This window comes from Oncorhynchus tshawytscha, linkage group LG18 (genome assembly GCF_018296145.1).
Source record: "Oncorhynchus tshawytscha isolate Ot180627B linkage group LG18, Otsh_v2.0, whole genome shotgun sequence".
NCBI lineage: Eukaryota > Metazoa > Chordata > Actinopteri > Salmoniformes > Salmonidae > Oncorhynchus > Oncorhynchus tshawytscha.
This window is the reverse complement of record NC_056446.1, coordinates 29159890-29186383: the sequence shown is the minus strand read 5'-3', so window position 1 is coordinate 29186383 and position 26494 is coordinate 29159890. Positions and strand designations below refer to the sequence as shown.

Below are 26494 nucleotides of genomic sequence, written 5' to 3'. Positions count from 1 at the left end.
TTGAAGCATGTGGGAACAGCAGACTGGTATAGGGATTGATTGAATATGTCCGTAAACACACCGGCCAGCTGGTCTGCGCATGCTCTGAGGGCGCGGCTGGGGATGCCGTCTGGGCCTGCAGCCTTGCAAGGGTTAACACGTTTAAATGTCTTAATCACCTCGGCTGCAGTGAAGGAGAGTCCGCATGTTTTCGTTGCAGGCCGTGTCAGTGGCACTGTATTGTCCTCAAAGCGGGCAAAAAAGTTATTTAGTCTCCCTGGGAGCAAGACATCCTGGTCCGTGACTGGGCTGGATTTCTTCTTGTAGTCCGTGATTGACTGTAGACCCTGCCACATGCCTCGTGTCTGAGCCGTTGAATTGAGATTCTACTTTGTCTCTGTACTGACGCTTAGCTTGTTTGATAGCCTTGCGGAGGGAATAGCTGCACTGTTTGTATTCGGTCATGTTACCAGTCACCTTGCCCTGATTAAAAGCAGTGGTTCGCGCTTTCAGTTTCACGCGAATGCTGCCATCAATCCACGGTTTCTGGTTAGGGAATGTTTTAATCGTTGCTATGGGAACGACATCTTCAACGCACGTTCTAATGAACTCGCACACCGAATCAGCGTATTCGTCAATATTGCTATCTGACGCAATACGAAACATATCCCAGTCCACGTGATGGAAGCAGTCTTGGAGTGTGGAGTCAGCTTGGTCGGACCAGCGTTGGACAGACCTCAGCGTGGGAGCCTCTTGTTTTAGTTTCTGTCTGTAGGCAGGGATCAACAAAATGGAGTCATGGTCAGCTTTTCCGAAAGGAGGGCGGGGCAGGGCCTTATATGCGTCGCGGAAGTTAGAGTAACAATGATCCAAGGTTTTTCCACCCCTGGTTGCGCAATCGATATGCTGATAAAATTTAGGGAGTCTTGTTTTCAGATTAGCCTTGTTAAAATCCCCAGCTACAATGAATGCAGCCTCCGGATAAATGGATTCCAGTTTGCAAAGAGTCAAATAAAGTTCGTTCAGAGCCATCGATGTGTCTGCTTGGGGGGATATATATACGGCTGTGATTATAATCGAAGAGAATTCTCTTGGTAGATAATGCGGTCTACATTTGATTGTGAGGAATTCTAAATCAGGTGAACAGAAGGATTTGAGTTCCTGTATGTTTCTTTCATCACACCATGTCTCGTTAGCCATAAGGCATACGCCCCCGCCCCTCTTCTTACCAGAAAGATGTTTGTTTCTGTCGGCGCGATGCGTGGAGAAACCCGCTGGCTGCACCGCCTCCGATAGCGTCTCTCCAGTGAGCCATGTTTCCGTGAAGCAAAGAACGTTACAGTCTCTGATGTCCCTCTGGAATGCTACCCTTGCTCGGATTTCATCAACCTTGTTGTCAAGAGACTGGACATTGGCGAGAAGAATGCTAGGGAGTGGTGCACGATGTGCCCGTCTCCGGAGTCTGACCAGAAGACCGCCTCGTTTCCCTCTTTTTCGGAGTCGTTTTTTTGGGTCGCTGCATGGGAACCATTCCGTTGTCCTGTTTGAAAGGCAGAACACAGGATCCGCGTCGCGAAAAACATATTCTTGGTCGTACTGATGGTGAGTTGACGCTGATCTTATATTCAGTAGTTCTTCTCGACTGTATGTAATGAAACCTAAGATGACCTGGGGTACTAATGTAAGAAATAACACGTAAAAAAACAAAACACTGCATAGTTTCCTTGGAACGCGAAGCGAGGCGGCCATCTCTGTCGGCGCCGGAAGTTGTGATATGTGACTAAGATTCAGACATTACAGAAATGAGTGAGCACTTACAAATATTTCACAAAAAGTAAAAGGTAGGCCTTCATTTTTTTGTAAAATATAGATGGTGGAACTGACCAACAAAATGTATTACTTCTTTGATTACTTGAATTTTAATCAGAAATCTATTACATGTCCAATGCATGCTGCCTGCCATCCTGAGTGAATTGGACCAATATGCTGGAATTGGCTTTAGGTTACCTGTAATTAAAGAATGGCTGACTAGACCGCATCCAAGATGACATCCTGCAACTAGTGAGGTCTGGCTGCCTGACAACCTACCTGCTCAACACCATTCCCTCATCTCTTCTCCAGACCTGGAGATCTTTTCCCACTCCTCACTTTCCTAATCAATTCATCCCTGACCACTGGCTGGGTTGCTTCTGACTTCAAAATGGCCCGAGTTGCTCCCCTCCTCAAGAAACCAACACTCGACTCATCTGACGTTAAAAACTATAGACCTGTATCCCTTCTTTCTTTTCTTTCCAAAACACTTGAGCGTGCTGTCTCTGATCAACTTTCCCGTTATCTCTCTCAGAACGATCTTCTTGACCCTAACTAGTCAGGCTTCAAGATGGGTCACTCAACCGAGACTGCTCTTGTCTGTGTCGCAGAGGCTCTCCACACTGCCAAAACTGACTCTCTCTCCTTTGTTCTCCTCCTCTTTAATCTATTCACTGCCTTTGACACTTATCAAAGCCTTTGACAATTATCAGATCCTCCTCTCCACCCTCTCAGGGCTGGACATCTCAGGCTCTGCACACTCTTGGTTGTATCCTACCTGGCAGGCCGCTCCTACCAGGAGACGTGGAGACGATCAGACTCTGCACCACGTACTCTCAGTACTGATGTCCGCCAGGGCTCGGTTCTAGACCCTCTCCTCTTCTCTCTACACACCAAGTCACTCAGCTCTACATGGTCTCTCCTATCATTGCTATGCGGAGGATACTACTTTTCTCCTTCCCCCCTTCTGACACCCATTCTCTGCAAACATCAAAGCAGTGACTCGCTCCTGCAGGTTCATGCTGTACAACATCCATAGAGTATGATCCTACATTACACAGTAAGCGGTGCAGGTCCTAATCCTCTCCTGTCTGGACTACTGCAACTCGCTGTTGGCTGGGCTCCCCGCCTGTGCCATCAAACCCATGCAACTTATCTAGAACGTTGCAGCCCGCCTGGTTTTCAACCTTCCCAAGTTCTCTCATGTCACCCCGCTCTTCCGCACACTCCACTGGCTTCCAGTTGAAGCTCGCATCCACTACAAGACCATGGTGCTTACCTACGGAACAGCAAGAGGAACTGCCCCTCCCTATCTTCAGGCTATACTCAAACCCTACATCCCAACCAGAGCACTCCATTCTGCCACATCAGGTTTCTTGGCCCTCCCGTTTAGCCCAGTCCAAGCAATTCCTTGTCCTGGTACCCCAATGGTGGAATCAGCATACCCCTGAAGCTAGGACAGCAGTTCCTGCCAATCTTGTGAAAACATACCTCTTCAAACAGTATTTTAAATAATCCATCCTCCTCCTCTCCTCGACACCCCCCTACTTTATTGAGGCAAAATGTACTTTCTTTGCCTGTGATATGTGGTTGTCCCACCTAGCTATTTTAAGATGAATACACTAACTCTAAATTGCTCTGGATTAGAGCATCTGCTAAATGACTAAAATGTAAATTAAATCCAAACGAAATCGAAATAGTAAATTAGAGAAGCAGGCAAACTGTTTCATTACGTAGTACTTTATAATGACTGGCACCAGAGACATTGAACAATTCTTCACGCTTTTCTGTAAATTTTTTAAAATTTGAAAACAAGAATGTCCCATGGTGTAAATTGGCTTAGGCTACAAAGCGAGTGTTTTTCCTCCAGAATTTGAAACCGCCTTTTTATTTTACATAACAGTCAGTAGCAAGCGTATCATCAAGACCTCATCACTCTGAATGGTTTCAAAGGGAGATTGTAACTGAATACTTTTCATAAAACACAAAATTGTATTTCAGTATTATTCCCACACAGTATTTCTTATTTATAATAATACATATGAAAAATAAAAAATATTGTGGTCGTATAGGCACTGTATTATATATATTTATAATATAGAGATGTTTATTGTCCTTCCCTGTAAAAAAAAAATGGGTCAGTCGACTCCCTGCCGCGAGATGTTTTTGTACTCTGCTACAGAACAGATTCGTGTCGCGCGGGCCTTTAATCGATAGCTTTGCAACAATCTTTCCAAAAGATGGTAGCTCACGGAATTAAAACAATAAAACGAAGAACAAGAACAATTGCCTCTATCCAAACTCGGATATACTAAAATTCAAGTAACTTCCTCATAGTTTGAAAGGTGTAGCCTATTTCTTTTTTTCACTACTATTGCTCTCGAAGGTTTACAAGAGCAAGCTCGCGCCAGTCGGATGAATTCGCCAAACCAGGACGAAGATGATGTGCCCGTTAAAGACCCGGTAAAATACGGAGAGTTGGTCATATTGGGGTGAGTAACGGTAGGCTATACGGATAAATTGTAGTTCATATCACTGTCTAGAAAATGAGCTAATATTTGTAGTAGGGCACTTAGGCTACCAGTCTACTATGTTAGCCTACTACTAAAAAATGGAAAGGATGACGTGCGAGGCAGTTGAGTTCGGTTGGTTTAGGTCTACACAGAAAAACGTTGTCATTTACTGTGTTGTACAGAAAACGTATTGTTATTTTGTAACATATTTACCCCACACATTGTGGGAGAATTATTGTGAAGTTTCAGGAGAACGAGCGCTAAGGACACGTTACAGTAACTTTGTAACACTTTAGGACAGATTTGATACACTGGTGGTTACATCAACAACATATTGTTACTTTGGAACTAATATACACTTTCGTCCAAAGGCGCTGAGCACAATAGCCTGGGTTACTTTGTAACAGCGCCTGGAGATAATTGTTATAATAAGTAGCCTACTAACGTTACATTGTATCATCATAAGCCCATACTGAAATTAGAAAGAAGAATGTAGCCTTTTTTCTTCAATGGATGTCTGAGTGGGTGTAAAATCAGCACTCGATTGCTTAGGCTGAAAATCTCTGATGTCATACTATTCTGGATCTGTGAAGATCACAGAATGTGGGACACTGGATGAAACCAAACCAACCGATTAAACTCAGCCTAACATATGCCACCACCATTGATGTGTGTGTATATATAGCTCACTTTCGTGTTTCACATAGGGGAATTAAATCAACAGACACACATTGGCCTATTGGAGCATTCAAAAATGGCTCCTGCATGTAGGCTGACAACATATTATCCCAACACATACAAGACAGGATGTGCATAAGAGAGAGACAGACATTCAGCGTTTCCATCTCTGCCCAGTCTATAGTCCAGAGGATCAGTGGGTTAACTACTCTCTCATGTGCTCTCTTATACCCACACTTCCGTCCTGCTTCCTGTATACACGCCTGTGATGTGGTGACCCCATAATGCCCCTCTCTTCCCCTCTGCAGCCCTCTTGGACTAGACCATTGCCCAATCCAAAAACAACCCCTTGCCCTGACCCTGGCACAGATCTGAAAGGATTGGATAGGTGTGAACAGTATGGTTAATACAGCTCACTCTCTGTGGGGTGGCAGAAAGCAGATGTTTCCGATTCTCAGGGATACATTATTTTCAACCTAACTTCCGTTTCCCTTGAAAAATGAGTGTGGGGACTCCGTTCAGGCGTCTTTTTACACATGCTATGTTAGATTAATATATCTAGCCTACCACTTGTCTTCTGATAGGCCAGGGTGGAACTTCTGGCATATTGCATGTACCTCTCCAATGCTTTCAGACCTACACAGATAACACAACATAAGGGTAGGGGCTAGGGGTTGATACAGTCTTGTGTTAACTAACACTCCCGACTGTAACCACATTATGCTTTCCCCCTCCAGAGACCGGGGTTCAATCCTTGCATCCTCCCTTCTCACACTGGACTGTCTTTCCCTCTCGTTTCAGTACTGTCTCAAAAAAGTGCAAAAAATATGTAAGGAGATGGCAGTTCCACTCATTTGAAAATAAAATAAACTGACTACTAGCTCTAGTAATTGTAGATTGTCTAGTAATTGTAGATAGGTGTTAGTGTTATGGTCAAATCTCCACCTAGCCCCCGTGACAATGCTATCCATACATATGCTGCTGACTATCATGGGCACTTGAATAATGATTAACTGGATGTAGCTAAATGACAGACAGTGACAGAGAGAAAACAGCCATGGCTGACACAAGGTACTCAGCATTTCTGCAGAAATGCTATCAGAATACTCCTCTCTTTTGTAGTGAGAATAGGCCTGTAATTACACTGTAATGATTTAGGGAGAGGGAAAGGGGATACCTAGTCAGTTGCAAAACTGAATGCATTCAAACCGAAATGTGTCTTATGCGTTTAACCCAACCCCTCTGAATCAGAGAGGTGCGAGGGGCTATCTTAATCGACATCGCCGTCCAGGGAGCAGTTGTTGTTGGGGTTTAACTACCTTGTTCAATGGCAGAAAGGCAGATTTTTCCACCTTGCTGGCTCGTGGATTTGATCCAGTAACCGTTTGGTTACTGACCCAACACTCTTGCAATATTCATCACACACCCCAGACCCAATGATGTTCTATGAAATGCTGAATGTTCTTCTCTGTTCTCTATATTGGATAACTAGCTGCAGTATAATCTTGAGAGAACCCTCTCCTCGTCGCTATCAGACATCATGTGTACATTTTCACTAGCCTAGGTGGGTCCGTTTCTCTCTCAAGCTGATAACAGAGAGACACATCCATGCTTTTATTACAACCAAGCTTGACTACTGTAATGCTCTCCTGTCTGGTCTACCCAAGAAATCCATTGGTAAACTGCAAAACATACAGAATGCAACAGCACAGGTACTGACCAAGACCAGACGGAGATCACACATTACACTGGTTTTAAGCTGTTAAGTAGTACCGTCTCGAGTCCGGTCTCAAGACCACATATTGAGTGTCCCGGTCTTGTCTCAGTGTCGACAAGAGGGCTATGGAGAACAAGGCTGACGTTTTACGTATTCCTAACCAATTGTGTTTTTTGTTCATTTCTTTGCATTGTTTGTAACTTATTTTTTTACTTATTGTACATAATGTTGCTGCTACTGCCTCTTATGACTGAAAATAACTTCTGGACATAAGAACTGCTATTACTCACCACGGACTGTCAGATTCCTCTTTTTTGCTCCTAGTAGCCGGGGACTTTAACGCAGGGAAACTGAAATCTTTCTTACCAAATTTCTATCAGCATGTTAAATGTGAAACCAGAGGGAAAACACTCTGAACCACCTTTACTTCACACACAGAGATGCATACAAAGCTCTCCCTCACTCTCCATTTGGCAAATCTGACCATAATTCTATCCTCCTGATTCCTGCTTACAAGCAAAAATTAAAGCAGGAAGCACCAGTGACTCGATCAATAAAAAAAGTGGTCAGATGAAGCTGATGTTAAGCTACAGGACTGTTTTGCTAGCACAGACTGGACTATGTTCCGGGATTCCTTCAATGACATTGAGGAGTACACCACATCAGTCATTGGCTTCATCAATAAGTGTTATCGACGACGTGGTCCCCACAGTGACCGTACGTACATACCCCAACCAGAAGCCATGGATTACAGGCAACATCTGCACTGAGCTAAAGGCTAGAGCTGCCGCTTTCAAGGAGCGGGGCTCTAACCCGGAAGCTTATAAGAAATTCCTCTATGCCCTCCGAAGAACCATCAAACAGGCAAAGCGTCAATACAGGGCTAAGATCGAATCATACTACCCCGGCTCCGACGCTCGTCGGATGTGGCAGGGCTTGCAAACCATTACAGACTACAAAGGGAAGCACTGCCTGGAGCTGCCCAGTGACACGAGCCTACCAGACGAGCTAATACTTAAATAAGTACTTAAACGCTCGCTTCAAGGCAAAAAACACTGAGACAAGCATGAGAGCACCAGCTGTTCCGGACGACTGTGTGATCACGCTCTCCGCAGCCGATGTGAGTTAGACCTTTAAACAGGTCAACATTCACAAGGCCGCAGGGCCAGACGGATTAACAGAACGTGTACTGCGAGCATGCGCTGACCAACTGGCAAGTGTCTTCACTGACATTTTCAACCTCTCCCTGTCTGAGTCTGTAATACCAACATGTTTTAATCAGACCACCATTAGTGTCCAAGAACACTAATCAAATCAAATAAAATGTGTTTATATAGCCTTTCTTACATCAGCTGATATATCAAAGTGCTGTACAGAAACAGGGTAGGTAACAACACAATGTTAACTAAGGCAACAATGGGTATGCAAACCAGGTATTTAAAAAGTTTAGTCCAAAGAGTTGGTTAGTAGGCTATTTGTGATGTGCAATTGTCATCATGCACTGTTTGCATCAGGGGTGTAGACATGGATGGGCCTCGGTGGACAGAGGCCCATCCACTGGGGAGCCAGGCCCTAACAGGCCCACCAAATCAAATTGATGTGATTTAAGCATTGTTGTGGACTTTAAGCATTGTTGTGGACCATCACATTTTTGCATTAAAAAAATAATCTGGAAAAACTCACACAGGGTACCTTTCCTTCGCTGGGCAGGCCAATTGGGAACTTTTTGGCAAAATCTGTGTATACCCACTTCTCCAGCCTGGCAGGTTGGCGCGTTGGGCCAGTAACCAAAAGGTTACTTAATGACAAGGTAAAAAATCTGTCATTCTGCCCCTGAGCAAGGCTGTTAACCCAATGTTCTCCGGGTGTTGACGACGTGGCTGTCGATTAAGGCAGCCCTCCGCGCCTCTCATTCAGAGGGGTTGGGTTAAAAGCGGAAGAATGCATTCAGTTGTACAACTGACTAGGTATCCCCCTTTCCCTACACCACTGCATAGGGCCAATGGAAAGACAGCAGTAACATACAACATGATGTTAAAGGATAAGCGGTCCATAACCTCGGACATAATAAGCCACTAGGTGCCAATCATAAGAATACAAAAACACAACCGTGGAGCATTTCCCAATCGAAATATATAACTATTACTTCCCATTGCAAAAAAAAAAAAGTAACCGGTAACCTAAAGTTTAAAGTGGAAGTGACAGCGTTTTAACTAATTTGCAGACAAACAGACAATCATATCAGTAAAAAATATACAATTCCCTGTTCATGCTACAAAACCAACTTTATAAGAGGTTTTAAAAACAGGTTATATTAGACTCAACGTTCCATGACATACACTAAGCATTGTTGGCAGAATAGATGGATGCAGTTCAATGCATGATTAATATAATTCACCAATACATTTCATGGTGGTCCTAAAAATATTGCTATGAGGTTGTAAATCACAGCTGGGCTGGTACATTGTTTGCTGTCTCCATTCGGGTTGCATTTACTCAATATTCTGGACAAAAACGGACGAATGTAACTAAGGCTGGGAATGTCAATATAATCAAACTAGCAAGGGCAATGATCAAAAGTCAGTCATAATGTGGCTAATAGAGGCTAGGGTATCTATTTATGTTGCAAGATAAAAACACAGAGCCTAACGCTAGCTAGCTGCTAGGAGGATGCCATGCCATTGGAGGAGTGGGTTAGTGACTGACTTTTTCCCCTCATATCGTTTTTCGGTAGCTATACACAGCTAGAGATGCAGGTGTCATTTGGTTAGCTAGCAAGAACTTAAATCATTGTTATCCAGTTAGCCAGAATGAATTTGCAAATGCAAAAGATATGCGATCTACTCCGATTCAGAGCACTCTCATCTGAGTGTGTCAGTGCGCAGAACAACTGATGAATTTACGAATGTGCAACAGCCGCTGAATGTGACCGGTGTAAACGTAGACAAAAAAGTAATAGTGAGTCAGGAATGCTCTAGAAACATGTTAACAGGCTAACCAGCTCTGCTACGGCGAGTAAAATAAGGTGTTCTCTCATTTGTGTCTGGAAGTAGTTGGCTGGCTAGCTAGCTAGAAAGCTAGCCAACTTTAGCCAGTTAGCTTGGGTGCTTGGTTGGGACAAGCATGCATTGGCAGGCAAGCTGCAGAATAAGTTTCATAAACAGATGAGTAACGGCAATAAAAAAACGCTGTTCCACTCACCAGGTGATGATTATTTGAAACGTAACTTCTTGTTGAACGTTATTCTTGAAAATTAAGAAGCTAAAAAAAATTAGCAACAACATCTTCGATAACACCTGCTACAGCCCCTGCAAACTAGCCGACAACAAAAGCAAGCTAGCTAGATCGTGGGAAAACTACTGCTCGCTTTTGCCGTCGTGATCTGTTGGCCTTCAAGAATTCAGAGGTTTCCATAGGTTTTTGTTAACGGTTCCACCCATTCAGTCAAAATGTGATTGGTTGATTCTAATGTCACGCCAAAATTTTGCCCTGATACAGTTGAATGGCAGATGGCTTTATCTAGCTTATGATGGCCTAGCCAATGGCTGACTTGGATATCTAAACTCAGCAGAAAAATAAACATCCCTTTTTCAGGACCCTGTCTTTCAAAGATAATTCATAAAAATCCAAATAACTTCACAGATCTTCATTGTAAAAGGTTTAAACACTGTTTCCCATGCTTGTTCAATTAATGAACATGCACCTGTGGAACGGCCGTTAAGACACTAACAGTTTACAGACTGTAGGCAATTAACCTTTTGCGTGTAGGGGGCAGTATTTTCATTTTTGGCTAAAAAATGTACCCATTTGAAACGGCCTATTTCTCAGCCCCAGAAACTAGAATATGCATATAATTGGCAGTTTAGGATAGAAAACACTCTACAGTTTCCAAAACTATAAAAATATTGTGTGTGAGTATAACAGAACTGATATTGCAGGCGAAAACCTGAGGAAAATCCAATCAGGAAGTGCCTCTTATTTTGAAACCCTTCTGTTCCTATGCATACCTATCCTCCACTTAAAGGGATATCAACCAGATTCCTTTTTCTATGGCTTCCCTAAGGTGTCAACAGTCTTTAGACAAAGTTTCAGGCTTTTGTTTTGAAAAATGAGCGTGAAAGATCACATTGCGTAAGTGGATCGGTGGGGGCTCTCAGAGTGAGTTTTGCGCTATAGAGTAAAGCGGCCATTGTTCCACCCGATGTTATTGAAAAACCTACACACTCGGTTGATATATTATCGAATATATATTTTAAAAACAACCTGAGGAATGATTATAAAAAACATTTGACATGTTTCTGTGGACATTATGGAGACTATTTGGATTTTCCGTCTGCGTTGTCGTGACCGCTCTTTCCTGTGGATTTCTGAACATAACGCAACAAACAAACAGAGGTATTTTGGGTATAAAAATAATTTTTATGGAACAAAAGGAACATTTGTTGTGTAACTGGGAGTCTTGTGAGTGAAAACATCCGAAGATCATCAAAGGTAAATGGTTAATTTGATTGCTTTTCTGATTTTCGTGACCAAGCTTCCTGATGCTAAGTGTACATAATGCTATGCTGGGCGGTGTATCACCGGACTGAGCTTGTTGTCATTGCTGACGATCTCAATGCTGTGCGTTACAGGGAAGACATCCTCCTCCCTCATGTGGTACCCTTCCTGCAGGCTCATCCTGACATGACCCTCCAGCATGACAATGCCACCAGCCATACTGCTCGTTCTGTACCCTTCCTGCAGGACAGGAATGTCAGTGTTGTGCCATGGCCAGCGAAGAGCCCGGATCTCAATCCTATTGAGCACATCTGTTGGATCGGAGGGAGAGGGTTAGGGTCAATTCCCCCAGAAATATCCAGGAACTTGCAGGTGCCTTGGTGGAAGAGTGGGGTAACAAAGCAAGAACTGGCAAATCTGGTGCAGTCCATGAGGAGGAGATGCACTGCAGTACTTAATGCAGCTGGAGGCCACACCAGATACTGACTGTTACTTTTGATTTTGACCCCCTCCCTCCCTTTGTTCAGGGACACATTATTCCATTTCTGTTCGTCACATCTCCTTGGAACTTGTTCAGTTTATGTCTGTTGTTGAATCTTATGTTCATACAAATATTTGCACATGTTAAGTTTGCTGAAAATAAACACAGTTGACAGTGAGATGATGTTTACTTTTTTGCTGAGTTTATCTTCCTCTTTTTCTCTTCAGTGTTAAATCAGAGCATCTTTGAAAATAACATAATTATTATCATTAATATATTATTATAATCATTATTTTTTAAATCCTTAGCCCTCTGAAGGCGTAGAAGGTCCATTGTTTACCACTGTGTTTTGGGTTATTAATAATTTGTAGAGCGGCTCTATTTTCCTTCAGCATGCCCTTTTGCACTATTTTGAATGTCTAAAGAATCTATATGTTCTGAAATACTTGACATTTTCAACTCTTATGGTGCTGATTTGACAAAATTACAATCATGGTCTTGAATTGGACTCGCATTTTTCTGGTCTGTCGTGACTCGGCTTCGAACCCTTTTCCCCGTCCCAGTCACGGTGTGGTTTTAAGTACTCTGCACTGGCTGCCAGTGAGTTTTCAAATTAATTAAAGATGATTCTATTGGTTTTTAAATCAATCCATGAATGTGCACCCCAATAAATGTTAGACATGCTATTAGGTTATGTACCCAATAGGTCCCTCCAGGTCCTCTGGCACTGGCCTTTTTAACTATCCCATAGCCTAGGACCAAGAGGCATGGAGAGGCAGCCTTTAGTTATTATGCCCCAGGCTCTGGAATTGCTTGCCCGAGAAGCGGAGGGGGGCTGAAACTGTGGACACATTTTGTTAGCTATGCTTTTCCTTAGTGTGCTTTTTAGTTGTTCAATTTGTCATAATTCATTTTTTTATATTATGTTTGCTCTGTAGTAAATATTTCAGCTTGTCTTTTCGTTGTTTTTTTGGTTTTTGTTTTCCTGTAAAGCACATTGCGTTGCATTCCATGTTTGAAATGTGCTGTATAAATAAATATTAATTTGATTATATCCTGCTGCGATGGCATGATTTGCCAGGTACACCTTAAGGATCACATGCGCTGCAGTCTCTGCCTGTCTATCTCAGTGCAGGGCATGTGAGGTGATGTGATGTCTGTTCTGCAGTGAGTCCCTGTCTGTCTGCTATCTCTCCTTCATTACCTTAGTTACACTGGGCTGAGTGGGCTCTGTGTGCTAGCCTGTGTCTTCTCTTTCTCTCTCACACTTAACAGTTTGGGTCTCACTGGCGTCCCTTCTGGATGGTTAAGCATTGTACCTGTACTACCATTACTGTACCTCAATCTCATCTCGTAAAGTTAGCATTTTCTTCTCATTTAACTTCTCAAAGTATTACCATACAAGACTTTGCTGCTATCGCTTGCCTTTCTCTCAGCAGAGGGAGTGAATATTTCATATTGTGTACAATGTGCTGCCGAGGTGCATATGCGTGACGCTGACACTGTCGGACCAGAACTGGCCAGGTCAAATGTGTCTCATCTCAACCCTCTCATCTTTTTGGCTGCGGTCCAAACACTTAAAAGCCACCCTATCCCTTCAGCCTCAAATTAAGTGGACACTTAATGATGATGACATATTATTACATTTGACGAGTTTACACTTGCAGGGCAAGGGGCGAGGGAGGAAGGAATGATTTTTAAATTGACCACCCTTAGCCTGAAATTCGTCACGGGTTCATCCTGCGATGATTGTGTTTTCAGCCACCGATAGCTTGTGGGTGCTTTATATGCACAACAGTCAATTATGAGTGCATGTCTACTTATATTAAATATATAATTATTAATATACGCCTACTGTACGATAGCTATCAAGTTAATTAGCTAACTAACGTTAGCCTGCCTAGCTGGAAAAGAAGGGAAATGTTTTATTTCCACATTTTCCAAACAAAAACATATTTACTTTTTCCGAGACATGTTTGTGCCATCATGTGCATTTAGTAGCACCATATCTATCTTATTTACATTCGTTTTTACTTACACTAGTGTCGTGTCTTTGGCTATGCCGGATTAAGTGATATGACATGCTATTCTATAAAATCCTTTCTCTATAATTAATATTACCTGATTGAGCTAATCATGTAAATGTAATTAACTAGAAAGTCAGGGCACCACGAAATAATATTTATAGAGCAGTTATCTTCCGAAGAAACTCTTAAAGATCCAGTAATATTTTACACCAATAGCAGTCAATATTAATCGTCACCTTATTTCAGTCTCATCTGAAAATAGTAAATTCTTGATTATTTTCAAGAACCCTGGCTAACAAGTTGAATCAGCAATACAAAATTGGGTTTAATTATTTATTTACTAAATACCTAACTAATCGCACAGAATGAATCATACCTTGATTACAAATTATGTCATGAAGGAAAACGTCCCTAGCGGACGGAACAGATATGACCGCTGGTTACACAAAGAAAAGGGGATTGGGTTTGAGTGAAAGAGCGGGTAGACTTGAGGAACAAAGGGAGAAGCTATGTCTCTATCTAGGTAGCTACTCTATTGTAAATACAAAATCTTATGCATTCTAAATCACCGCCCATTTGGAAAAGGAAAATGCAATAAATATTTACTCTGAGCTGCGCTTCAATAGGTTGGTGGTAGATGAAAGGTCGTGTTGCCCAACAGAGTCCTTTGAAGAGTGTCTCTGGTGGTGAACGGGATACGTTGTAGTGTCGTCGTTGTGTGGTAGATGGAATACTCTGTCCGTCCTTTCCTAGCCCACGTTTACAGCGGCCGCTGCGAACTCAACGGCTAGGAGGTATCACTTCTGTAGCGAATAAGAGTTCAAAGTTCATACCATTCGCAACCAAAGTTCACGCTGAGGTTTGCTTTGTTCTGTAGTTATTATCTGAATCCTTCTGACATCGGACCGTCGTCCTAATGTACCCGGAACAGAAGGTTACATTTTCGTCAAGGGCTTATATAGTGGAGGGAGAGAAGGGTGTGTTTCATAGTTTATAACCCATGTCTCTTCACAGGGGCAGGCCACTGACTGAGCAGAGCTCTAATCTTATGAAAACCCAATTCTCTCATTTGGAAGCTAAAATTACATTTAATCGTTTCACAAATAGTTTTATTTAAATTGCATTTAAATTGCACAACAATTCCATGTGAATCTGATAAACTGTATCTGGGAAAGTCTACACATTATAGTTATGTCATCAGTCATAATGTCTCAGGTGACAACCGAACTGACATCATATTTATTAAGTACCAACGCATATTTTCAACTGGTTCAATTACCGAAATATGGTTCCTTTCCCTCCACTTGTTTGATGTTCCCAGACTCTCTATGTTTAAAAAAGGCTATTCAAGAGTCCCTCAGTAGAGTCAGAGAGAGGGAAGGGAGAAAGGTATTTATGGGGGGGGGTCATAAACCTTACCCACAGACCAACGTCATGACACTAGTATGTTGACTTCCCCATTCATGTTGTTTTTAAGTTTACACTGACTTTTCTTAGCAGATGTACAATCGTCGCAAATTGAATTATGGGGAGTTTCAGGCCCCGGAGTGAATATTATTGTGCACTCGCAAAGCCGACTAAAAACGAGGACTGAGGGGCTTACGTTGAAAACGTCTCTTGCTTGGCTAGTCATTTGGACCGCCCTCCTAGATGGTGACGGGGATTCCCCCAAGGGCATAAGGCAAGGGTAAGTGGACGAGGGTGTGTCTTTTTAACTGTTTGGACCGCAGTCTTTCTGTATCCCTCTTCATGACCTTTGCCCTGTTCTCCTTCTGCCCCCCTCTCTCCCTCATGTCCACCCCCTTTCTCTCTGCCCTCTCTCCCTGTATTTCTCTGCCCTCTCTTCCTGCTCCGTCTCTTTCTGGTATATTTCTCCTCTTTCTGCCCTCTCCCTGCCCTCTTCCTCCTCTCCCTTCTCCCTCAGCTCTGTCCTAATGTGACACCGGGTAATTGTACAGGTAGCAGTGTGTTCCCTTCAGCTTTCCTCTCCTCAGATCTCATGACAGGGCCGCCCTATTCTAACACTGGGAAATGGAAAGATATTGGTTTGTCTGGTCTGGTCTAACACTGGGAAAGGGAACGATCTTGGCTTTTCTAGTCAGGTCTGGTTTAGAACTTAAATTATTCTAATCATCCAGGAAGAGTAGCTACAGCTTAGGGATGGAGGGAGAGAGAGCGGGAGAGTTGATTTGGAAGCAGAGTTGATGTCCCCTCACAAAGGACTTTGTGCCCACTGGGCATCATCCGAATAGTCTTTAATAGGTACAATACCGCTGATTAGCTGAAAGCTAAAACCAGCATGCGGCCCTGTCTGTGAACTCCTAGCATGTCAGCGCAGCTCCACTCTGTTGCCCAGGAAGCTAGAGACGAGACACAAAGAGTTTAGGTTTGAACAATCAGCTGAGATGTCAGCACCGTTCCACTTAGGCTAACGCTTACTCATCCACTCTTTCTCTTTCCATCTCTTGCTTGCTTACACACACACACACACACACACACACTGAATATAGTTTAATTGGTATTTCAGTGTAAAGAGGGTTCACACAGTAACCACACTATTCTAAGCGGCCTGTCAGTGAATTGGGCTCATGTTGTACTTACCAATGGATGAGCAGGTAGTTGTACAATACATTAGTTGTCTGTGAGGAATGAGTGGTGGGTGTGATAGGCTAGCATAATAAAAGGGATGTTTAATTATGTGGCAAAGTATGCCTACAGGCATCCAACTGCCAAAACAAAAGAGCCTAATGATCAGTATTGATTTGCGATATCAACTGTCTTCAATGATCACATGAGGTGAATGGGATACATGCGGTATTCCCTTTCGCTAATTATGTAGCCTCTCTGTGTACTTGTTTTTGTGTTCTCTGTAGGTACAATGGTTCTCTGCCCAGTGGGGACAGGGGGAGGAGGAAGAGCCGCTTCGCTCTGTACCGGAGGACCAAGGCCAACGGAGTCAAACCCAGCACTGTTCACATCCTCAACACACCACACGACAGCAAGGTGTGTGTGTGATGTTACCATAGTCTTCCTATGGTGGGAAATTCTGTCCTCATGCTAACCTACAGTAAGAGTGGACAGGGTAAAAGGATTATTGCTGTGTCTGTGTCCGTGTGTGATTGCAGGCAGTCCACAGCAGAGGGCAGCACAGCATCTCCTTCACTCTGTCCCGCAACCAGACAGTGGTGGTGGAGTACTGCCACGACAACGACACTGACATGTTCCAGGTAAACACCACAACAAGGGTTTTATTTAGGCTAAATACCAGAATGATGCCAGCTTATCTAGAGAACACTGAGTTCTTTGTCTTCCATAACCAGGAAGAACAGAAAGAGGTGTTGCTACCACTTTCCCTTTTTGAATAGATAATTGAAGGACTTGGTTATTATTTATTGCTTCTGCTATGTGTATACCACGTCCTCCAGAGTTTTTATTGGATCCTTAATTTTGACTCGGATGCTGGGTATACTCTGAACCATCAATGGGCTTGGCAATCCCACACCAAACCCCTTACTGTACTGAAAGAACCACATCACACATTACAACCGCAGGGGAACGTGATGAAGATTCAGTTCTGAAAAGATGTCTGTTGGTGGCCAGCTGAGAACAGGGACCCAGATACATTCAAAGCATGGAGAGGGATGTAGAACTGTAAATACATGTACTTGTATCTTAAGTGTTTTATCACAGGTGGTTAATTTAATATGAGTAACTACACACAGCTTGAAAATAAATGTTGCTGGATGTTACTGCTGTTTTTGTGTGAAAGATAAAGTATTGGTAAGTCATAAGTACAACAGGATCCTTCAAGTCCTGGCCTAATTAACAAGCTAAAGAAAAGCTCATATCATCAATAAAACGAAAATCATTACTTGACATAAAATATTACTTTTAGCTACTAGTAGAGCAAAGGGCCTTAAAATTGCTTTCCAATCGAACCCTGTTCTGAACACAATAAAGATCCCATGTAATGTTTCTCTCCGTCTCACTCGTTTTCCCTGCAGATTGGGCGCTCCACAGAAAGTCCAATAGACTTTGTTGTGACGGACACTTCAGGAGAGGGGAAGGAGGGTGAGGACCCCTCGGTGGCCCCCAGCACCATCTCCCGCTTCGCCTGCAGGGTGGTGTGTGAACGCAATCCCCCCTACACCGCACGCATCTATGCCGCTGGCTTCGACTCCTCCAAAAACATCTTCCTAGGGGTTAGTGTGTAGCACAGGCTCGGTAGAGAGACCAAATGGAGAGATGTATGGGCACAAACCCACCATCGCTGGACCAGACAGTTGGATGTCAGTTGAAAATGAGTTGGAGAAGAATCACACTTCGTTATGGCCAAATTCAATAGGCACAAACGAGTGTGTTCCTATTGGACAGGTGCTGGCAGTACCTACCTACGTTTTCTCCCTCTGGGTGCCTACTGAATGCAATAGATACAAATAACCAAGCTTCTGTTATCTCTCGATTTTCTTCCTTTTCTTCTTCATCATCTCCTCCTTCTTCAGGAGAAAGCCACTAAGTGGAAGAACCCGGATGGCCACATGGATGGTTTGACCACCAACGGGGTGCTGGTGATGCACCCTGAGGGCTTCCCTGAGGACAGCAGACAGGGTCTATGGAGGGAGATCTCTGTATGTGGGGACGTCTACGCCCTCCGAGAGACACGCTCCGGACCCAGCCGAGGAAAACTGGTCAGTACTTAAGCTACAAGAACCAGAACTCTGCCCCAAATGGCACCCTATTCCATATATGTGACCCACCGGTTCGATTCGGTCTCATGTAGCGAAATTTGAAATTGTGTTTTTTACATTGGATAAAAGTAGAGATTTAGAGCTACAAAATGGTATATCATACACTACAGTTGAGAAACAATGGGAAAGTAATTCTGCTTTGAAAGTTGATAAACTTGTAACCTCACTTTTGAGAAAATAGCCCTTGAGTGTTTTGGTATCTACTGGCGAGCTCTTCTTTGTCTACACCCATTTAGCATCGTTAACAACACTCTTAAGCTTTAGCCCCACCCATCTCTGACCATTTTACTTGCACTAGCAGAGCTGGTTAGGCTGTTTTTATCTTATCCAGAGTGTTGGTGACTGCAACTGTGCTGCTGGCAACAATTTACTTACGCTTTTTTTTTGCCAACGTTTACTGACACCGGCATATTCAACGGGTGTTGGGCATTTGTAAACATTTACAAACATTATTGGGCACAGACAATAGCACAAAGGGCAGAAGGTAGAGACAACAATAGAACTGTCAGTAAGAGTGTCCATGATTGATTCTTTGAATGAAGAGATTGAGACAATTACTGTCCAGTTTGAGTGTTTGTTGCAGCTCGTTCCAGTTGCTAGCTGCAGCGAACTGAAAAGAGGAGAGACCCAGGGATGTGTGCTTTGGAGACCTTTAACAGAATGTGACTGGCAGAACGGGTGTTGTATGTGGAGGATGAGGGCTGCAGTAGAAATTTCAGATGTGGGTAGTGAGGTCTAAGAGGGTTTTATAAATAAGCATCAAACAGTAGGTCTTGCGATGGGTATACAGAGATGACCAGTTTACAGAGGAGTATAGAGTGCAGTGATGTGTCCTATAAGGAGCATTGGTGGCAAATCTGATGGCCGAATGGTTTAGAACATCTAGCCGCTCGAGAGCACCCTTACCTGCCGATCTATAAATTATGTATCCATAATCTAGCATAGGTAGAATGGTCATCTGAATCAGGGTTAGTTTGGCATCTGGGGTGAAAGAGGAGCGATTACGATAGAGGAAACCAAGTCTAGAATTAACTTAAACCTACACCTTTGATATGTGCTGAGAGAAGGACAGTATACTGTCTAGTCATACTCCCGAGTACTTGTATGAGGTGACTACAGCAAGCTCTAAACTAGAGGTCGTCCGATTAAGATTTTTCAACGCCGATACCGATTATTTGAGGACCAAAAGAAACGATACCGATTAATCGGCCGATTTCAACAAAAAAATATATATATATTTGTAATAATGACAATTACAACAATACTGAATTAACACTTATCTTAACTTAATATTAAACATCAATAAAATCAATTTAGCCTTAAATAAATAATGAAACATTTTCAATTTGGTTTAAATAATGCAAAAGCAAAGTGTTGGAGAAGAAAGTAATATGTGCCATGTAAAAATGCTAACGTTTGAGTTCCTTGCTCAGAACATGAGAACATATGGAAGTTGGTTTCTTTTAACATGAGACTTCAATATTCCAAGGTAAGAGGTTTTAGGTTGTAGTTAATATAGTATTTATAGGACTATTTCTCTCTATACTATTTGTATTTATTTTACCTTTGACTATTTGATGTTATTATAGGCACTATAGTATTGCCAGTGTAACAGTATAGCTTCCGTCCCCCCTCGCCCCTACCTGGGCTCGAACCAGGAACACATAGACAACAGCCACACTCGAAGCATCGTTACCCATCGCTCCACGAAAGCCGCGGCCCTTGCAGCGCAAGGGAATAACTACTCCAAATCTAAAAACGAGTGACGTTTGAAACAGTATTAGCGCACACCCAGCTAACTAGCTAGCCATTTCACATTGGTTACACCAGCCATTAGGCTGATAGGCTTGAAGTCATAAACAGCGCTGTGCTTGCGAAAAGCTGCTGGCAAAACGCACAAAAGTGCTGTTTGAATGAATGATTACGGGCCTGCTGCTGCTCAGTCAGACAGCTCTATCAAATCAGACTTAATTATAACATAATAACACACTGAAATACGAGCCTTTGGTCATTAATATGATCGAATCCGGAAACTATAATTTCGAAAACAAAACGTTTATTATTTCAGTGAAATACGGAACCGTTCTGTATTTTATCTAACGGGTGGCATCCCTAAGTCTAAATATTGTTGTTACATTGCACAACCTTCAATGTATGTCATAATTACGTAAAATTCTGGCAAATTAGTTCACAATGAGCCAGGCAGCCCAAACTGTTGCATATACCCTGACTCTGCGTGCAATGTACGCAAGAGAAATGACACAAATTCACCTGGTTAATATTGCCTGCTAAACTGGATCAGTAATTATAACTAGTGATTATGATGGCTTGTTTTTTATAAGATAAGTTTAATGCTAGCTAGCAATTTACCTTGGCTTCTACTACATTTGCGTAACAGGCAGGCTACCTGTGGAGTGCAACGGTTAGAGCGTTAAACTAGTTAACTGTGCGGTTGCAAGATTGGATCCCCTGGGCTGACAAGGTGAAAATCTGTCGTTCTGCCCCTGAACAAGGCAGTTAACCCACAGTTCCTAGGCAGTCATTGAAAATAAGAATGTGTTCTTAACTGACTTGCCTAGCTAAATAAAAGGTATTTCCCTCAGGCGGAGGGAGAAAGCAGTGCCCTTCGTGATGGTTCTCTGGTGGACCTGTGTGGAGCCACTCTGCTGTGGCGTACTGGAGAGGGCCTGCTCCGCGCTCCCACCCTCCGCCACCTGGAGGCACTGCGACAGGAGCTCAACGCTGCCCGGCCACAGTGTCCTGTAGGCCTCAGTACCCTGGCCTTCCCCAGCTTGCCACGCAGCCATAGGTTAGTAATATGCACAGTGATGTAGTGGAGGGTAAATGGAGTTCACACACCTTTTTTTGGCACGGGGGTTTACCCACCATTTGTGGAAAAATACATTGAAAGTATAGGGAGTGTTTATTTATTTCAATTTAGTGGGTAGATTATCTTTAATATTGCAGATAGATTGTGGCTTCTATTAATGTAATTGCCTGCATCATTTCCAATTCCCCCAAATATTTTCTTTTGTATATAGAGTACCAGTAAAAAGTTTGGTCACACCTACTCGTTCAAGGGTTTTTCTTTTTACTATTTTCTATATTGTAGAATAATAGTGAAGACATCAAACTATGAAATAACACATATGGAATCATGTAGTAACCAAGAATGTGTTAAACAAATTAAAATATATTTTAGATTATTCAAAGTAGCCACCCTTTGCCTAGATGACAGCTTTGCACACTCTTGGCATTTTCTCGGCCAGCTTCATGAGGTAAGTCACCTGGAATGCATTTAAATTAATACGTGTGCCTATTTAAAAGTTAATTTGTGGAATTTTTTTCCTTAATGCGTTTGAGCCAATCAGTTGTGTTGTGACAAGGTGGTATACAGAAGACAGCCCTATTTGGTTAAATACCAAGTCCATAATATGGCAAGAACAGCTCAAACAAGCAAAGAGAAACAACAGTCCATCATTACTTTAAAACATGAACGTCAGTCAAATAAAAGCTTCACATAGTTCAAGTAACAGACACATCAACATCAACTGTTCAGAGGAGAATGCGTGAATCAGGCCATCATGGTCCAATTGCTTCAAAGAAACCACTACTAAAGAACACCAATAAGAAGAAGAGACTTGCTTGGACCAAAAAACATGAGCAATGGACATTAGACCAGTGGAAATCTGTCCTTTGGTCTGATGAGTCCAAATTTGACATTTTTGGTTCCAACCGCCGTGTCTTTGTGAGACGCAGAGTAGGTGAACGGATGATCTCTGCATGTGTGGTTCCCACCGTGGAGCATGGAGGAGGAGGTGTGATGGTGACACTGTCAGTGATATATTTAGAATTCACTTAACCAGCATGGATACCGCAGCATTTTGCAGCGATACGCCATCCCATCTTAGTGGGGCTGTCATTTTTTTTTAAACAGGACAATAACCCAAAACACACCTCCAGGCTGTGTAAGGCCTATTTGACTAAGAAGGAGAGTAATTGAGTGGTGCATCAGATGACCTGGCCTCCACAATCACCTGACCTCAACCCAATTGAGATGGTCTGTGATGAGTTGGATCGCAGAATGAAGGAAAAGCAGCCAACAAGTGCTCAGCATATGTGGGAACTCCTACAAGACAAATAAAATCTCAAATATAAAATCTATTTAGATTTGTTTAACACTTTTGGTTACTACATGTGTTATTTCATAGTTTTGATGTCTTCGCTATTATTCTACAGTGTAGAAAATAGTAAAAAAATAAAGAAAAACCCTTGAATGAGTAAGTGTGTCAACTTTTGACTGGTAGTGTAGGTCAGGATATTAAAGCCTCCATATATCCACTAGTTCCTATATATCCATGTTATTTTGTGATTTCCTTAAGTACATGAGGGTAATCATTTGTAGTGTGATTTCCTTTACAGCCCATTAAAGTATTTAAAACGGTATTATAGTCTCCCACCACAATAACAGACGCTTGTATTGCATGTAGGCTTGATAAATTAATTTTTAAGAAGCTTCGATCATCATTATTTGGACTGTATAGATTAATGAGCCAAATCTGTTTATGGTCCAATAACGTATTTAAAAGAATCCTTCTACCTTTAGGATCTGTTTTGTACAGTTTGCTCAAATGGATCAAAATGATTGTTAATAAATATAATCACCAAGTATAGGGAGTGTTAGTTGATTCACTCTGTACGGTGATCAGAGTTAACCCACCTACTTTTTTTTTACCACTACATTACAACACCCACACACAAACACACAGCGGTTATAGCCTATCGGTCAAAGTGTTGGGCCTGTAACCGAAAGGTTTGAATCCCTGAGCCGACAAGGTGAACAATCTGTGTATGTGCCCTTGAGCAAGGCACTTAACCCTAATGGTCTCCGTTGATAATGGCAGATACCCCACTCCAAGGGGATATGCAAAAATGTATATCTAAGTCACAAATGTGTATTAATAAACACTTGTACTTGTGTGAAATAGGACAAATATAAGCACCCACAATTACTATTATTATTACTACACACTGCTACACTAGTAGCTCAACACTTCCTGGCCCGTAGGCCTCAGTAAGCAGCCACAGATGGGTAGCTACTAAACAGTGGTACACTAGGAGCTATACCTATTCATAAGTTGCCCCTGTCTACTGTTACAGTGATCAGGTGCAAATTCAACCTTGAGCACGACACAACATGACCCAATTCCAAATCTGATTTTATCCCATGTAATCTATTTATAGCTATTTTGCAATATAATATAACTACTACCAAAAACAAATAAAAATGATGTTTTGAGTTTGATAAAAGCTAAAACCAAGTCGTTGTCATTTCCCCCCAGTCTGGAGGCGCGCCAGCCCTGGGTCTACCTCACCTGTGGACATGTGCATGGCCACCATGACTGGGGCCAGCGTCCGGAGCGCCGGGAGGAGGGAGGAGAAGAGGGGGAGGAAGGGATCACAACAGTCCGCCGGGAGTGCCCTCTATGCAGGAGCGTGGGGCCCTACGTGCCCCTGTGGCTGGGGTGTGAGCCCGCCGTGTACGTGGATGCTGGAGCTCCCACATATGCGTTTGTACCCTGCGGCCACGTTTGTTCGGAGAGGACAGCCAAGTATTGGGCGGATACCCCACTGCCTCATGGGACACACGCCTTCCGGCCCACCTGTCCCTTCTGCTCTGCTCCTCTCAGCAGCACCCCACAGGGCTGGACACGCCTCATCTTCCAGGGCCCTATCGACTAGCTCGGGCCCCCGGGAATGGAGACCACAACTACTACGCAAGCGTGGAACCAACCATGTCACTAAGCCAAGGGCCCAATCCTAACTTGAGATAATAGTGCGGAACTAACGTGAATATTTCTTCCATTTACACTGCATCCTTGATGTATGATTTTAGACAAGTGCGTGTCACTTAAACATCTTTGAAAATCATGCGTTGATGTCAGTTTTGGATCTGTGTGGAAGTTTAAGTTAGACTCATGTTTCTCTCAAGGTAAGATTTTGTCCATAACAGAACCTCACTTCAAAAGCAATAAGAACTCCACTATAGCAAAGCATTACACTCATAGATAAGCTAGTTGTTCTGTTAGTCATCCATGTTTCCAGTTGTCTCTTCAGACATGGCTGAATGTTGTCTGCAGCTCAAGGGCTAAACCTGGGGTATGTTGAAGTCACTGGATGTTCATATTTAATGGTTTCCTGAAAATAATGGTTAATGGTTTCCCTCTCAGCCTAATTTTGAACCAACAATGTAATGATGCTTCCAAAGTTTTTCATTGAATATTCCATTTGACAAAATTTGAATTTTTCTGAAAACAAAACATTGTAATATTGCGAAGCGGTTCGCAATTACCAATAACTTACTCTATAGTAGCAAAGATAAGTGATGTTTGTGAACATTCTGCAGTTTGACCACACCTCAGGTTGGGAACCAGTCAGACAGACAAGGTCTTTGCCATGTGACAATATAGCAGAAAGATCAAAGGCTGTGACCGAAGGTAACCTCATAAGACAACAGTTTTTCAATTCAAATGTAACTATTTTATTAAAATTGGGGATGTTTGGGATGTTTGGGATGGGTTAGGATTTTATTTAGATGTTAAGATACAACTATTTTTTTATCTTGAGTATTGTTTTTAGTTAAATGTGATTTGTAAATGTAAGCGTTTTCTATATGTGTATGATTATTATTATAATTATGTGTGTTCGATGAAACTGGGAGAGCTTGTGAGTGTGAGAAAATTGCCAACACTGTGTCACACAACCATAAAAAATTGCCCAGACAATGAATGTAGCCAAATACTCAGGCTATACTAGCTTAGCCTTCCAATGTGCTCGTATTGAATTGTTCTATATTATGCTACTATTTTTTTATCTAAACATCGTGATATAGCTGGAACATTTCAAATTGCTTCAAGAAGATGAACCCGTTAAATAACATACCTACACTACTTCTCGTTTATCTTGCATGAACACACACACACACACACACACACACACATCTTGCACTGTGGATTGCCAAACCTTGCATTTATGCTAAATTGTACACAGTGTTACATGTTAATTATACACGGTACTAAATGCCTCAACTGAATAGAAATGCTGGCGAAGTGAGCAGTCCAACAGAAATCTATAATTTAAACATGTTCTTTCCCATATAAGAAATGTACACGCCTACTCAGCTGCTATTCAGGGACAGAGAACATGCAGCAGAACCGACATGATGTAGTTATCTAGAATAGAGATAATCGTGTCAGCTCTATATTACCTTTCTATGATGTATTAAATTTTTCAGGTTTACAGCCGTCAGTCCTCCGCACACTACCATGCTGTATTTGACATGCACTATATATACAAAAGTATGTGGAAACACCTTGAAATTAGTGGATTTGGGGGCCGCTGAAGTGCGTAAAAATCAACTGTCCTCGGTTGCAACACTCACTACCGATTGCCAAACTGCCTCTGGAAGCAATGTCAGCACAAGAACTGTCTTCGTCGGGAGCTTCATGAAATGGGTTTCCATGGCCAAGCAGCCGCACACAAGCCTAAGATCACCATGCGCAATGCCAAGCGTTGGCTGGAGTGGTGTAAAGCTTGCCACCATTGGACTCTGGAGCAGTGGAAACGCATTCTCTGGAGCATCTGGCAGTCTGATGGACGAATCTGCGTTTGGCGGATGCCAGGAAAATGCTACCTGCCCGAATGCATCATGCCAACTGTAAAGTTTGGTGGAGGAGTAATAATAGTCTGGGGCTGTTTTTCATGGTTTGGGCTATGCCCCTTAGTTCCAGTGAAGGGGAATTTGAATGCTACCGCATACAATGACATTCTAGAAGAATATGAGCTTCCAACCTTGCTGCAATAGTTTGGGAAGGCCCTTTCCTGTTTCAGCATGAAAAAGAGAGGTCCATACAGAAATGGTTTGTTAAGATAGGTGTGGAAGAACTTGACTGGCCTGCACAGAGCCCTGACCCCAACCCCATCGAACACCTTTGTGATGAATTGGAACACCGACAGCGAGCCTGGCCTAATCACCTAACATTAGT

General features: G+C 42.7%; 1 protein-coding gene across 1 annotated transcript; it reads left to right on the top strand.

Annotated features, from left to right (window-relative positions):
- Nucleotides 1–3955: 3955 nt before the first annotated feature.
- LOC112217838 (E3 ubiquitin-protein ligase pellino homolog 2) lies at nt 3956–25913 on the top strand. Its single transcript, XM_024378420.2, has 7 exons — nt 3956–4280; nt 16575–16704; nt 16827–16928; nt 17706–17903; nt 18204–18389; nt 21053–21258; nt 23792–25913. The coding sequence occupies exons 1-7, from the start codon at nt 4204–4206 to the stop codon at nt 24189–24191; spliced, it is 1299 nt and encodes a 432-aa protein (XP_024234188.1). The 5' UTR covers nt 3956–4203; the 3' UTR covers nt 24192–25913.
- Nucleotides 25914–26494: the final 581 nt, after the last annotated feature.